At 55.3% G+C, this 15352-nt stretch overlaps 1 protein-coding gene across 1 annotated transcript; it reads left to right on the top strand.

Annotated features, from left to right (window-relative positions):
* The first annotated feature begins 312 nt into the window (after positions 1 to 312).
* Positions 313 to 3165, top strand: LOC131096382 (serine/threonine-protein kinase pim-1-like). Its single transcript, XM_058044721.1, is given in 7 exon segments — positions 313 to 445; positions 860 to 1119; positions 1122 to 1283; positions 1407 to 1457; positions 1662 to 2028; positions 2643 to 2819; positions 3059 to 3165. Coding segments are annotated over 7 exon segments (1257 nt in total).
* The last annotated feature ends 12187 nt before the right edge of the window (positions 3166 to 15352 follow it).

Raw genomic sequence — 15352 nt, 5'->3', positions numbered from 1 at the left:
AGAAGATTCCTGGAAAACTGAAACAGCTTTCCAGATGAGAAATAAAAGAAACAATACAAGGTGTTTTCCTCTATTTATTTCTATGCTCCCCTTTTCTATGTTGCATCCCAGTAATTCCAGATGCACCTCACCTCTAGGATCGATGACTTAGTGATTTTTAGACGCTCTAAAATACCATGAGCCACACACAGTTTTCCTTCCCCTGTTTTTACTGGAAAGCAACACTGGAGATGTAAGTGCAGTGCTGGGGTCAGGTAGGAATCCTACCCCAAGGGAAGGTGGCCCGACAGTGTTTGCCCCTCATCAAGGACAATGCCCAGCAGCAAGCGAGGGGATCGCTGTGCCAGTGTGCAGGAGTCAGGGCTCTGCATCCGGGCTCAGCACTGCAAAGTTCCCGTGTTTGGGCAGACGGAGGGGCTGTCCCCGGGGCGCGTGGGGCTCGAACGTGGGGCTCGTGGGGCGAGCGGGGAACGGACACGGGGACGAACGGCCCCGGTGCTTCAGTTGCAGCGGCGGCAGCAGCAGCGGCAGCAGCGGCGGCGGCGGCAGCAGCAGCGGCGAGAGCAGCAAAACAGATAATTTAAAACGCGCTTTCCCCTATTTTTCTTTCTCTTTCTCTTTGTCCCTTTCTTTCTCTCTCTCTCCCTTTCCCGCTGTCGGGCATCCTTCTCTCGGGGTCCCTTGCCGGCGTCCCTCTCCTCTCCCCGCCTCCCTCTCCCCTGCCGGGCCGGGCCATGCCCCCGGCCCGCCCCCGGCCCCGGGCGGGGCTGTCCCGAGCCCGGCCCCGGCCGTCCTGCCGCGGTCTCGCCTCCGCCCGGCTCTGGCCGTGCTGGCGGTGGCGCTGCTGGGCGGGCATCAGTGCCTGGTGCGGGGGCGGCATCGCCGCCCTTCGGCTCAGCCTGGCCCGAGCCCGGCCCCGGACCCGACGCAGGCTCCAGTCCCGGCCCCGGCCCCGGCTTCTCCCGGACCCCGCGGAGCACACCCGCGGCGCAGCCGCTCCCGCCGCTTCCGCTGCGGCTTCACCGGCTCGAGCTGCGGCGCTTGGAAGCGCGGCCTCCGGCCCTGAGCCGCCGGGGCCCGGGGCGGGTGGGGATGCCGGGCCCGGGGCGGGTGAGGGGCACTCGGGGGCCGTTGCTGGCCCCGGGCCGAGCGCTGACAGCCGCGTCCCGCCCGCAGGGACGGCGCAGGAGGCCCTGCAGGAGCGGTACCGGCTGGGATCGCTCCTGGGACGCGGCGGCTTCGGCAGCGTCTTCGTAGCCACGCGGCTCTCGGACGGCGCCCCGGTGAGCGGCGGGGCCGGCGGCGGGCGCAGGAGGAGGGGGCGGAGGAGGAGGGAGGAGGAGGAGAAGGTCGGGGTGCGGCGGGACGGGCGGCGAGCTCACCCCGCTGCTCTCCCTCGCTCGCAGGTGGCCATCAAACGCGTGCCGAGGGATCGCATCCGGCACTGGGGCGAGCTGGTGAGTGAGCGGAGCCAGCGGCAGCAGCCGGGCCGTGCCGGGCGGCGAGGAGCCGGGGCTCGGCAGGGTGGGAGCCGCCGTGAGCCCTGCGGGGAGAGCGGGCGTGGGTTGAGCGGGGCATGCAGAGCATCCCGGGCTGGCTGAGGGCTCCCAGAGCCCCGGCACGGCCTCGGCCCCACTGACGGCGTCGTGCTCCTCCCGCAGCCCGACGGCACCAGCGCACCCCTGGAGATCGTGCTGCTGGCCAAGGTGTCCTGTGGCTGTGGCGGTGTCATTCAGCTCCTGGAGTGGCTTGAGCTCCCCGACAGCTTCCTGCTGGTGCTGGAGCGTCCGGAGCGGTGCCAGGAGCTCTCGGGTTTCCTGGCGGAGCGGGGGTTCCTGCCGGAGGAGGAGGCGCGGGGGCTGTTCCGCCAGGTGCTGGAGGCCGTGCGGCACTGCACCAGCTGCGGGGTCCTGCACCGGGACATTAAGCCCGAGAATGTCCTGCTCGACCTGGCCAGCGGGCAGCTGAAACTGATCGACTTTGGCTGTGGCGCCTTCCTCCAAGACACAGCCTACACCCAATTTGCAGGTGAGCCCTCGCAGGGGGTGCTCCTGGGCATCTCGTGGCCCAGCCTGGGTGCAGCACTGGGGCTTCCCCCTATTGCAACCAGGATGGGATTGATGCTAGAGCCGAGTTGATTTGGGTGAGGTGTGAGGGCGGCCAGCTCCCAGCCCTGCTGACAGCCTTCAGCACCCTCTGTGCCCTGGGCTGGGGCTGGAGCTGGGGCAGCCAGCCTGACACAAACCCCCATGGGGGCAGCAGAGAGGGGGGTCTGACCGCGTGCCCCGGATGGTTTGGTGTGCAGGCGAGGAAGGGCTGGACTGCTCCGCTCTCCTTGTTCACCTTGGCTTATTAACATTTTTGGGGGCCATGCAGGTGGGGAGGAGAGTGGATTTTCTCCACTACGGGGTGGGTTTTTCCTTTGTGTGTCATGGTTGGGCCTTCCTAGGGTTTCTGCTGCCCTCTTCCAGCACCAGTGGCTTCTTTTCCAGCCGCGAGTTTGTGCACAAGTCCCAAGTGCTGGCGAGAGGGGAGCGCTCACCCTGTGTGCCTCTGGGGCAGCCCCCACATGCCCAGGGATGCTGGGGACGGGCTCTGGGAGCAGCAGCATCCCCCTGCTGAGCTGTGTCTGTGTTCCACAGGAACCCTGTCCTACAGCCCACCAGAGTGGATCCAGCACCAACGCTACCACGGCGAGGCAGCCACGATCTGGTCCCTTGGCCTCCTGCTGTGCCACCTGGTCATGGGGAAGCACCCATTCAGGAGGGGCCAGGAGATCATCCGGGGGCGAATCTTGTTCCCACGATGGCTCTCTCAAGGTGGATCCTCATCTCTGGGCACGAGGGTAATGCCAGTGCTGGGAGACAGCAGCGGGCTCATGGGCAAACCACTCTGGCAGCTGCTGAGCAGGCACATGTCCTGCTCTCCTGCTGTCCTCCAAACAGAGCATCCATGGGGGAGTTTAGGCCCAGCTCTGGTCACACCCAGCATGACCTGGGCATGGGAACAGGGGGGCAACTTCTCCAACTGACTGGTGATTTCTGGTTTCTCTCCCCAGAGTGCCAAGATGTTATTAAGAGGTGTTTGTCCATGCAACCCTCGGACAGGCCATCCTTAGAAGAGCTTTTCTGTCATCCTTGGGTGAAGGGTGTTTCCCTGCCCTAGAAGACTGAAGAAATCCACGTGCACAGTTGGATCCAGGGGCCTGGCAGGTACCAGCTCCACGCATCTCTTGGCAATCAGTGGCAAAGCAAACCAGGCTGGTTTTGTCCTGCCTGTAGCTCCGAGCAGGGGTCAGCAGAAGGGAACATGCAGCGCTTGGGCTGGAGCTGAGCTGGAGACCCGGTGTGACAAGCACTGGTGGCCACCATCCCCCTGGTTTTGTTTGTATGGTTCATGGATGGCTGGGGCCCTAGGCAGAGCCCTGAAAGCCTGGTCTGACCCCAGGGAAGGAGAAGGAGCCCCTGGAGAAGCTGTTCCACGTGGGGCTGCTGCTGGAGACACCAAGGACAACCTCAAGGATGATAATCTCTTCCTTGGCCTGGCCAGCTGAAGATGACGGACTTGGATTCTGGCACCTTCTTCAAAGCCAGGCTCCAGGTCCAATTTGCAGGTGAGTCCACAGGCAGGGGGTTGCTCCCAGATCTGGGCATGGCACAGCTGGGCACCAAAGGTTCCCCCTTAGCTGGGGCAGACGCAATGAATTCTTCTGTCAGCTGCCCAGCTGCTTTTTGACTCTGGGCAGCTGCCGAGGGCTGGATGTGCCATGGCTGGCTGCAGGCTGGGCACATGTCCTGCCCTCCTGCTCTGCTGCCAAAGGCAGCAGGGATGGGCAGCTCTGGGCACAGCTCTGGGCACAGCCAGCATGGCCTGGGCACCGCAGGCCTTGGCACAAGGGCACAGGAGCCCTCAACTGACGGGCGGTTTCTGCTTTCTCTCCTTGCAGCCGGGCTCTGCGGGTGCTGAGGCTGCTCTGGGCTCTGCCAGGGCTCTGCTGGGCTCAGCCCTGGGCCCAGCTGGGCTGACTCTGCCCTCACATTGCTCTGACAGCTCTGCATCAGACGAGCCCATTGTCAGCACAGTGCCTGAGCTTTCTGCTGTAGCAGGTGAGTGAGACTCTGCTGCAGGCCCTGAGATTGCAGCTGGGGACACACATCCAACTGGCAAGGACCCAAACTCTCCAGAGTCCCAGCTGAGCGCCTGGATCTGTACAGGGTGTTTTGTGTGTCCCATTCATCCTTCTTGACTGGCTGGAATTGTGCAATTGCACTTTCTTCCTCCTCTAGCAGTGCCACGAGTGGGCCAAAGCTGGCGAGTGGGCCGTGTTCCTGAGGCAGTGCAGTCTGGAGCTGGTGGATGGAGAATTGCCCTTCTGCACTTCCACACCAGAGCAAAAAGCTGTCAGTGGGACTTTGTGACTAAGAAATCCCTGAAAGTTTCGATGGGAATGTTCCGCTCATTCCCAGGCTGAGAAGGAAGGTCGTCTTGTAAAGGATTTGGGGTTTGACAGAGTTTCCATTCCCAGTCCTGCTTGGAGCTGGAAGGGCACAAAGCAATTTCCTCTTGCCTCGACCACAATTTAAAATAACAATATTGGAAACAATCCCCAAAAACTTTTTAAAAAGACTGCTGAGGTCAGTAAGATGGATCCATGCCATCAGCACATTTACAAAGCAAATAACTGAGTTATCTTTCAAAAGATCAGTTGCCTCTTAATTCAAAGTTAGAGATGATTTTTCACTGCACACTTGGGGTTTTTTTTATCTTTCACATTTTATATAGTTTTTGTTTACTTTTTCCTTTCTTTTCCTTTCAATAGAAAACATGTCCTACAAAAGGAATGTTCTTTGCTCCTGGTTCCTGTATGGAGCAGCTCCCTTCCTGCTGGCTGAGCTGCTCAGGCAGAGCCCGGCAGCTCCTGGCCCTGCAGGGCTGAGGCTTTTCCCCGTTGCTGGGCACAGACTGATGGAGCAGCACTGCTGAACACGGGCACACAGAGGCACCAGCAGCAGCTGCCTTTGGCCACCTGAGGCTCCAAGGTCAAAACTCTGAGCAGCCAGGGCTGGAAGAGACTGGCAGGATCTGATCCCTGACTCTGGGCAGACAGGGCTGCACAAATGACCCCACAGCAGCAGCAGCAGCAGATGGAGCTGACTTTGAGCACAGCCCCTGCCCCTCTTGCCTCCTGTGTGCAGCGGTGTCACAGCAGCCTGAGGCACCTGGGAGCCCCCAGTGCCAGCAGGGACTGGAGATGGCAGCCCTGGGCTCCTGGAGGCTGTGCAAGGAACAGAGCTGGGCACTCCCTGTGCATGGGGAGCTTCCAGATGGAAAAGGCTGCTGTGCCCAGGCAGCTGCAAGGGCACAGAAAGGAGGCTCTGGAGCACTGGATCTGTGCCAGTGCCACAGTCCTGGGCAGCAGCCAGCGAGCCCTGGGGAACAGAGGGCACAGCAAGAGGGACAGAACCAGGCAAGGGCAGAGACTGGAGAGAGCCAGGCCTGGGAGCAGGAGCAGCTGCTCCATTGCACTCTTGGAGAAAGCTCTTGGCTGGTTCAAAGCGCTGAAAGGCGTGAAGGGCAGAGAGGAGGCCACAGCAAACAATGCTCCTGTTTGCACAGCCTCCCCTCTCCGTGTCCCAGAAGGAATTGCATGGACTGTGTTCTCTCTGAGTCGTCTCGTTCAGCATGAGCAGCTCAGCACCAGGAGCTGAAGGAGCAGAAGCCTCAGGCCACAGGAGCTGGGCAAGAGGGAGCTTTTGGAGCAAAGGAATGCTGCTAAAATAGCCCCAGCTGAATGCAGTGGATATAATCATGGAATCACAGAATCCTTTCTCTTGGAAAAACCCTCTGAGCTCACCCAGTGCAGCCGCTCACCCAGCAGTGCCAAGCCCAGCACTAAACCACGTCCCTGAAGTGCCAAGGCCTGGACACCAGCCCTGAGTGAGGCCTGGACAGCAGGCCCTGAGCCAAAGGTGGCCTCTGGATGAACCTTCCAAGCAAACGTTATCTTTGTATCTGCTCCCTGATGAAATATGCATGGTGATTAGCACTGTGATAGATGTAGCCACTCATTAGTGAAACATGTATTGACCTTTGTGTATTTAGAAGCCAGACAAGGCCATGAAATCTGACATCTGACCTTATTTGAGGCTGTATGGTCAAAGTCACCTCCCTTGGTTCCTCCTTGAGCCCTGGACAGGCTTTGAGAGGGACCCAAGAGGAGGATGAAAGCAGATGTTGCCACCCTAGCAGTGCTGTCAGTTTGTTCATTCAGCACTGTCAGAGCTGGGCCCTCTTCCAGTGGGGTTGGAGCCTCACCTGGGGCTGGAGGCACCTGCAGGAATTCCCAGTGCCCAGGAGTGGCTCTGCAGCCCTTGGCTGTGACAGCTTCCCCAGCTGCTGTGTGGGTCTGGGGGATGGTAAAGGCTGAGGGTAAATGCTGCTGGATCTTTCTTAATCACTGCAGGCAATCTTTGGTGGGGATGGTTGGGTGCATTGCTGAGCTGCTCCTTTTGTGATTCTTTGCTGCTCTGAGCTGCAGTGAATGACACTGATTCCTTCAGTTGGACTCTGTGTCTTTGGTGCTGACCCTACCCACTGGTAAAACAAAACTGTCACAGTCTGGCCAGATCCCAACAAAATGTCACTTGTTCAGTGTCAATGTGAGGAATCAGTCCCATCAGAAATTCCCAGCTGGGAAGCCCTTCCCTGGAGTTCCCTGGCTCTGGAGTGGGCTGAGGTTGGATCCCTGTGTGAGCAGTGGGGCAGTCAGGTAAAAGAAGCTGCACCCCTGAATGGCTTCAAATGCATCCGAAAATTGCAAATGGAAAAGGAAAAGACCTTGTGGGTTTGGGCAGACAAAGATGAATTTGTTAAGAGTCCATTGGAAACAGCACCTTCAGAAGGAACAATTATTGTTGGAATGCTCCCACATGGAGCAACAGAAGAAGGTTCTAATCTGGAGCTCAGATGCATTTGTGCAAGTGAAATATTAATATAATAAATAACTATATATATATATTTATAGGATAATAACACCTTAATATATATATTTATCTTTTATATATGTCCATATCAATCTATATCTATATTTCTCTATCACTGTCTACATGTAAAATTATCATAATGTGAAGTAGTGCTGACAATACTAATTTGGTAGCTTTGGGTGCTGAGGGATGTAACACTAAATACTCTACAGAACAGGATTGGCCAGGACCCTCATGTCAGTGGCCAACTTTGTGAGATTGTATACAATGAAAAAGGTGGAAGGGAGGAAATTGGCTATTTTTACAGGGTTTGCTGATTCTGTGATGCAGAGTGCTTTGTTTGTTCCTATGAAAAATACAGTGATTTTGCCTGCAGGGTTTTTCATGTACCAGACTATGCACAAGCTACAGGACTGGTTGAACAGGTTGTTTAAAGAGCAGTGTAAAAAATGAGGAGATGGAACCTTTGCCCATGGAGAACCCATCTCCCAGATGTGCTCCATGCCCTTCTCAATGGCCCACTGGGGAAATGAAACCCCCTGGCTGTGCACGGCTGCCCCCAGTTTGCAAATCCAGCCATGGGCAGTGAGACTTGGGCTGCCTGGGAAATTGTTCTGGCTGTGATGGCCCCTGGCAGGGCCAGCCCAGAGGCTGCAGGGCTGGGCCTTCATGCATTGAAATTAATGTGGAGAAATTCAAAGCAAATGAGAGCTATCAATACCAAAACAGGAATTCAGATTCCTCCAGGACACTTGGCTTTGGTAACTGCTCCCTTGGAGCTTGGCCTTGCAAAGTGTTCCTGTCATGGCAGGAGGAATCGATGCAGAATATCAAGGAGAAATTACAGTAATTCTGTTAAACTATAGTGACCAGGATTGGATTATTCAACCCCATGACAGGGTAGCACAATTACTGATCTTGCAATTTTAAGAACGATTTTGCAAAAAGGAGATGCACCTCCTAGTCACCACCGTTTGTGGAGATAAAGGGTTTGGATGCAGCAGTCCTAATAATGGAGCCAGAGTGTGGGTCCTGAGGCCAAATGGCCCTTCCGAGGCAGCTGAAGGAGCAGCTCCTAGGAAAGACAACTCTGAGTCCTGAAACCTGGGCAGGAACAATGGGAATGTGTCCCTGCAGCCAGGGATTCTGTGTGAGAACAAGTAGATCTGACGGGAGATTGTTTTACACATCCTGCCAGACCAAATCTCCCTGTTTGCCCCAAGGGCCCCTGTGGAAAATGCTCTGATCCACGGGGCTCCGTGTGAAGGCTGCTGTGACACTGAGGGACTTGCACAGGAATTCCATCCAGGAGCCTGGGTGCCCCTCAGGGACTGGGACCCGGCCCCTTCCAGCCAGAGGGGAAAGGGCCCCCCAAGCCTTGTTAGCCACAGACAGCATGGTAAAGCTGAACAGCAAAGGGCCTGGGGGCATTATTCTGGAATTAAAAAGGTGCCTGCTCCGTGGACAGCAGAATTCTTGTTCCTAATTCAAATGAGATTGAGAAAAAAGAATGAAGAACAGTGTCACTAAAGTACTCCTGATGTCTGTAAGGTGTATCTTGAAAGTCAGCCAGAATCTTTGTCTGTCACAAACACCTCCAGTGTTTCACCAAGGGATTGGCCATCAAAATGTAATGATGAGTTATGATGGATTGCTGAGCTTATCCTTTTGTAACTCTTTGCAACTGTGCATGATATAAATGACACAATTCCTTCAGTTGGTGTCTGTGTCTTTGGTAGTGACCCTGCCCACTGGGGACACAGGGCCCCCTCTTGCCTAAGTGTTACCTAAAAAGGCAAAAGCCCTCCCTCCAAAATTCCCTCCTTCCTCCCTGTTCCCCCCTTCATGCCCTGAGCATGATGTGCTCTGGTCTGGGCTATGCCCGGGCTCAGTTGGGGTCCCCTGTCCTGGCTGTGCCCCCTGCCCAGCTCCCCCGCAGCCCCAGCCCCTCCCCAGCGTGGCTGACGAGGGGCAGGACAGGCCTTGGCTGTGCTGCAGCTCAGCAAGAACAAAACCATCTCTGCGTGCCCAGCCCTGTGCCCAGCACCCGGCCCAGCAGTGTCTCAGTGCCAGGGGCTGTGCCCTCAGTCCCTGCCGGGGGTTTCCATGGCAACTGCCAGGCCAGGTGACCCAGGTGTCCCCCCAGTGCCGGTTGCCATGGAAACAGTGCCCAGCCCCGCCTCTTTCTGTCTGGCTGACCTGGCCTTTGGCCCTGGCAGTGCCGGTGGCTGCTGGTTCCTGGTGCCTGAGCGGCCAGCGCGGCACAGGGCAGGTGGCCATGGCACAGCCCCCAGCAAGGGATCCCCTCTGGCTCTGGGCACTGACACCAGCCCTGAGCAAGGGCCCAGGGCAGCTTTCCATGGCCACCAACCACCACAACGGGGCCGGGCATTGGTTGCCATGGCACCAAACCAAGGAACGGGTCCCCGTGGCCGCTGCCATGTCACCTGGTGGCACCAACGAGTGTCACTGCAATTGTACCTTGAACAGCCCTGGCACCGCTTTGTCCTGAGGGTTGCCGTGGCAGCTGAGGACAGCAACAGCTGGTGCTGTGCAAGGGCCCTGGGGCAGACGGGAAGGAGCAGCAGAGCAGGGGCTGATCCATCCCCAGTGCGCTGCACAGCCCAGGGCAGCGTCCCAGAGAATCCTCATGGAGCTGCCAACAACATCCCCCCTCTGCAGCCCTGGCCTCTCCCCCAGCTCACACAGGTGCCCCATCCTTGCAGGCACAGACACGGCAGCACTGGCTCAGCAGCCCCTGTTTGCATTGCACAGAGCAGGGGGAGCACCCCCATGCTGTTGGTGTGGGGACATGAACCTGAGGGAGCACAAATGCCATCAGCCCTGGGGCCAGCAAGGGCTTGGGGACACCAAGGAAACCCTCAGCTTTGTCCTGGCCTCTGCAGTCAGCCAGAAAGTTTGTTCCCATCAGCTGGGAGTGCCCTGTGAGTGCCATCCTGTGGGTGCCCTGTGATGGCACTCAGGGTGATCTGTTCCATAACCTTGCTGGGCACCCAGGTCAGGCTGACAGGCCTGGAGGTCCCCAGATCCTCCTTCCAGCCCTTCTTGGGGATGGGCTCACACTGGCACCTCCAGTCCTCTGGGATCTCCCTGCTGAGCCAGCACTGATGGTAAATGATGGAGCGCAGCCTGGGGAGCTCATCCACAGCTCCCTCATTGCCCTAGGATGGATCCTGTCTGCTCCCATTCACCTGTGAGCATCTGTGTGGCTCAGCAGGTCACCCACTGCTTCCTCCTGGATTCCAGGGGCTGTTCTGGTCCCTGTGCCCATCTACCAGCTCAGGAGAACACTTGTCCTGAGGATATCCTCCCCTAATATCGAAAATTGAAAAATACTAGGGGTAAAGTAGCTCATCCTTTTCCTTATCTTGTGTTAGTATATTCTCCTCTGCAACCAATAAAGAGTAGAGGTTCTCCTACTCCTCCTTTTTACTATTATTTTTTTATAAAAACATTTTTATTCTTTTTGCAGAACCCTCCAGGTTAAGTTTTAATAGAGTTTTCAACTCTCAGCTTTTCTTTCTGTATGACCCAGCAACATCCTTAAAGACTTCCTGAGTTGCTGGTCCTTTTTCCACCCCTGAGTCTCCAGAAAAGCTCCATGGGCAGCCAGGCCAGTCATTTTCCTCACTAGCTCATCTTCTGCCGCACTGGGACAGGCTGCTTCTTCCCCCTTATGATTACTTTCTTGAAATGTGTCCATCCTTCCTGGATCCCTTTGTTGTTAAGGGCTGTTTCCCTTAAAGCAATCAGTACCTGATTATGTATTCCCCAAATCTGCAGCCTAAACAGGCCAAAGTCTGCCCTTCCTATTTCCAGTGCAGAAGTTTTGTTACTGCCCCTCCCTCTTTCACAGAACATTGAACACTTCATTATTTCATGGTCACTGTGCCCCAGGCAGACTCTGACCCCCACATCTGCCACCAGCCCTTCTCTGTTTGTGAACAGCAGCAGACAGAGCTTTCCTTGGCAGTGGGAGTGCTACGAAAAATTTAGTAAAACAGAAAATTCCTTAACCCCAATGTAGCATTAAGAAGCAGCATTCTTTATTCAGCAGGATGCATGGGGGAGAGCTCCTCCCAAAGCTGTGCATGCTGAGTACAGGAAAGTTTCTGTTTATATTCTGTATTTTGCATACATATTAATTGATTGTCCTGGACTAAAAATACATATGATAATCATTTCCCTGAAATCATTAATATATTTCCCCTCCCCTTTACCCAGGCATTCTCCTGTCCTGGGATTCTCCCTGGTGGTTCCTGGTGGTCGTGGACCCCAATGTTCCTGTGGGCCTGGCTGTGCTGGCAGGACACTGAGGCTGGTGAACTTCCAGTTCCCCTTCTCACACAATGGGCACTGTGTGGTTTCCACAGGCCTGGGGTTGTGGAGAACAAGCTCCAGGTGTGAGCTCACCTGGTGAAGACAATTTATCATCTGGTACCATGTGATCACAGAGTGGGCTATGACATCACAGAGTGGGTTAGGTGAGGTCATCGAGCAGCCATGGCATCATAGTCTGCCTTTGTGACATCAGAGATCCAGCTGTGACATCACAGTGCAGACTATGGCATCACAGACTCTGGTGTGACATCAGAGACCAGCTGTGTGACATTGGAGAATGGGCTGTGACATCCCAGAGCAGGCTGTGACATCACAGAGCAGGACGTGTGACATCCCAGAGGGGCTGTGTGACATCCCAGCAGGGCTCTGTCAGGTCACTGGGTTGGTCACTCTGCCCCAGCTCCCCCTCACAGTTTCTCCAAACAAGTCCAATGCTGTTCATGCCCAGCAGGGTCCCTGTCCCCCGGGATCCCCCTGGCCCACCTGGAGCCACAGCCTCCACCAAAGGATGTTCCACAGGATCCACCCCAGAGCCTGACATGGGGACAAGGGGCCAGGGCTGTGTGACCAGGACACCAAGGACATGGATTATGCAGGTCACCGTGGCCTGGGTTGGGTTCCCCAGGACAGGAAAGAAGTCTGGCAGCTGGAGCAGGGTCTGGGAAGGGCCTCCAAGGTGGGGCTGGAGCCCTTGGGCTGTGAGCAGAGGCTGAGGGAGCTGGGCTGGTCCAGCCTGGAGCAGGGAAGGCTGAGGGGCTCCTCATCCCAGCCTGGCAGTGTCAGCGAGGAGGGGATGGAGAACACAGAGCCAGGCTCTTCACAGGGGGCTGGGGGGGAGACAAAAGCCAATGGGTGGAAGGGGAAAGAGGGCAGATCAGCCAGGGCAAGAGGAGATGAAATGAGTCAGGCTGGTTTCAGCATTTCCTCAACACCAAGAGCAGCCTGACCTCCCTTCTCCATCCACCACTGATAGATTTGCAAATCAGGAATTGTTTGAGCTGTTCTGTCCTCAGTCCAGGACAAGAATCCTGATACAAGAACGTAATTGTGTTTATATCTATCACAGAACCACACTAGTCAAAAATTAATTTTAGTATGAATATCAGTTGTTAACAGTGGACTCATTAGACATACTGGGACATGCTCAGGGAAGAGTTTGTAATTGTGTAATTGTTATTTTAATGGTGTAATTTTTATTAAGTTATATCCTGTTCAGCTGTGGTCTGTTGGCTAGGTCCAGTGTGGGCTGGAGGGAGCTCAGATTTGCACAAGGCTGCCCTGAGTGCCAGCCTTGGATGGGGAAAATGGTGGGGTGGGGGTAGGGACAGAGTCTGATTGATTGTCAGCCATGAAAGGTCCTGATTTTCATACCCAGTCAAACTGCATGAGGAGGTACTTGGATTCAATGTCAATTGGAGATTGCACATTTCAATGAATTACTAGTAAAAAAAAAATTACAGGACCTAAAAAAATATTTTCTTCCTGTTTTTTTAAATTCAGGGTATTCACATTGAATTGACTTCTGAAATCTGACTAATTAACCACACATTTGATTTGAATGCTTAAATCAAATTATTCCCAGAAGCTTAGCTTGTTTAGCTGTTCTGAATGTTAATGAGCCCTGGGACACTGAATTCCTGCACTGAAGAGCTGAAGACTGAACAAGCCTCTGGAGCAGGAAAATTCAGCAGCAGCCTCCAAGGTGCTGAGGATGTCAGCAGCCCCCACTGAGGCCATCCCTGCCCAGAGACCGTGGGGGAATGGGCAGACAAGGAGAGCGTCCCTGGGGCTGGGGCAGCACAACTCAGAGGCAGCAGCGGCTCCAGCTGGGAAATGGAGTGTGGAATGTGGCTGGGAAAGCCCTGCCTGGGCTGTGCCAAGCAGGACACACAAGCCCTGACTTCCATCCAGGAGAAAAATCTGTCAAGGAGATATTTAAAAGGAATTACAATTGTTTCTGTATTCTGAATTGGACTTCCTGGAGAAATACCAACAAGAGATCCTCAGGAGCTCAAAACAACAAAACAGTCTTTACTGGTAACTTTGGAAAATCAGAGAATTTTTGGCAAAAGGTTTAATATGACATTCAATCAACAAAGAACACTTCTTAAAGCACTGACTTGGCCCATTCAACTTCACAAATGCTAAGCTATTTGAATTTTACATTACTCAAATTTGCAAAAGGACCAAAATAGAAGAAAAGCACAGAAAGAGAGAGAGGCAAAAAGGATACAGAGGAGCATACACAGACGTACCAACTCCTGGATTCCAGTAGCGTTCAGATGGAAATTCCAGGAGGAGGTAGGGTCAAGATGTGTGCTTGTCTTGTGGTCAGCCTGCAATACCCCTTGGTCTTCCTGGACCCTTCCCCCAGGTGGGACTGTGGGTCATTTGGTCCCTCAGGAGCTGGGCTGGGGCTCCAGAGGTGGCTGTGGAGCATTGCCTGTGCTGTGCCAGGGACTGGCAGACACTGCTGGGCTGGGATAGAGGCTCTGGGGGCATTGGGGTTCCAGGGCAGGGCAGTGCTGGGGTTCCAGGGCAGGGGAGGGCTGGACCTGCCCCTTCCTCCCCTATTGGAATAAGATCCCAATATTACCAGGTAGATTGTGCCTGGGCTCGTCTGACCCCTGCTCCTGGGCCAAAGGTGGCAACTGTGGTGTTTCACCTCAGAGACACTTTTGGCTGGCTGGATGGTGCAGCTGAGCGCCGAAACAAGTCCAGGCTTGTGGAAACTCAGTTTGCCTCAGGTAGGAAGGCTTCAGGCTAAGGTGAGGAGGAAAAGGAGACAGATTCTGCTGGAGGGTTAATATCAAGAGTTTATTCCATGGTCACAGACATCTGAATCTTAGGTAACAGCTCCAACAGAATCCCGACCGCATGGCCTGAGTGACTTTTTAAGCTCCAGGGGGAGGGGGAGGGAAGGGACAAGTGAGCCACCAACCAGGTGGGAGGGGCAGGGTCTCAGGCAACGATGACACCCAGACAGACCAATGACCTCTGGGCACAGGGGCATCTTTTGAACCTCACCAACCACACGATGGCCTTGCTGGAATGTTAAGACTGATTGACAGCCCAGCAGGGGGCGAGGGGGAAGGGGAAGAGAGATATCGCCACACCTGGGAAGGGGCTGGGAAGTTTAAAACAGGAAATTGCAACACACTGCAACACTCCCCACACATGAAATGTCTTGAGCCAAGAAACTTCTCCACTCTGTCACAATAGGGAATACTGGAGGTGAAATCCCAATTCTGGCCATGGGCACCTAGATAAGAAGGACAGTTCTTTTCCTTAGGAATGAAAGCACCAGTTCTCAGTAAATTTCTGGTTTGATTGTTTGGATTCTGTTTGGTTTTGTTGTTGCTTTGTTTCCTTGTTGTGCCTGAAGTGTCCAGTCAGGAGCAGAGTGACTCTTGCCAAGGAACTTTGTGCTGCTGTCCCTTAATATTCAGTCTGGTTTTTGCTGCTCCCTTGCTGGGGATTTTTTCAGCGCTCTCAAGGCCTCGTTCATAACAGGGTGAAGGAGCCCTGGCCCAGGCTCTGGCCCTGGGGGACACGGGGACGCTACCGGGGGGTCCCTGTCCCCCTGTGCCACCCCCAGGGCCCTGGCCCCCCGTCCCCGTGTCAGGCTCTGGGGTTGATGTCGTGGAACATCCTCTGGGGGAGGCTGCGGGGCTGGGAGCGGAGGGACCCGGGGGGACAGGGGACCCCGCTGTGCACGAGCAGGGTTGGACTGCTCTGGGGGGAACTGTGAGGGGGGCCGGGGCAGAGTGACCACCCCAGGGACATCACACAGCCCCTGTGATGTCACACAGCCCCCGTGATGTCACACTGCTCCTGTGATATCACACAGATCCCTGTGATGTCACACATCCCCTGTGATGTCACACTGCCCCTGTGATGTCACACTGCCCCTGTGATGTCACACAGATCCCTGTGATGTCACACATCCCCTGTGATGTCACACTGCCCCTGTGATGTTCCAGAGCCAACTCTGAGACGCCACGCTA

The sequence above is a fragment of the Melospiza georgiana genome, unplaced genomic scaffold, assembly GCF_028018845.1.
Source record: "Melospiza georgiana isolate bMelGeo1 unplaced genomic scaffold, bMelGeo1.pri scaffold_29, whole genome shotgun sequence".
In the NCBI taxonomy this organism is placed as follows: Eukaryota; Metazoa; Chordata; class Aves; order Passeriformes; family Passerellidae; genus Melospiza; species Melospiza georgiana.
The sequence above is the reverse complement of the archived record's forward strand: the minus strand, read 5'-3'. Positions and strand labels throughout refer to the sequence as shown.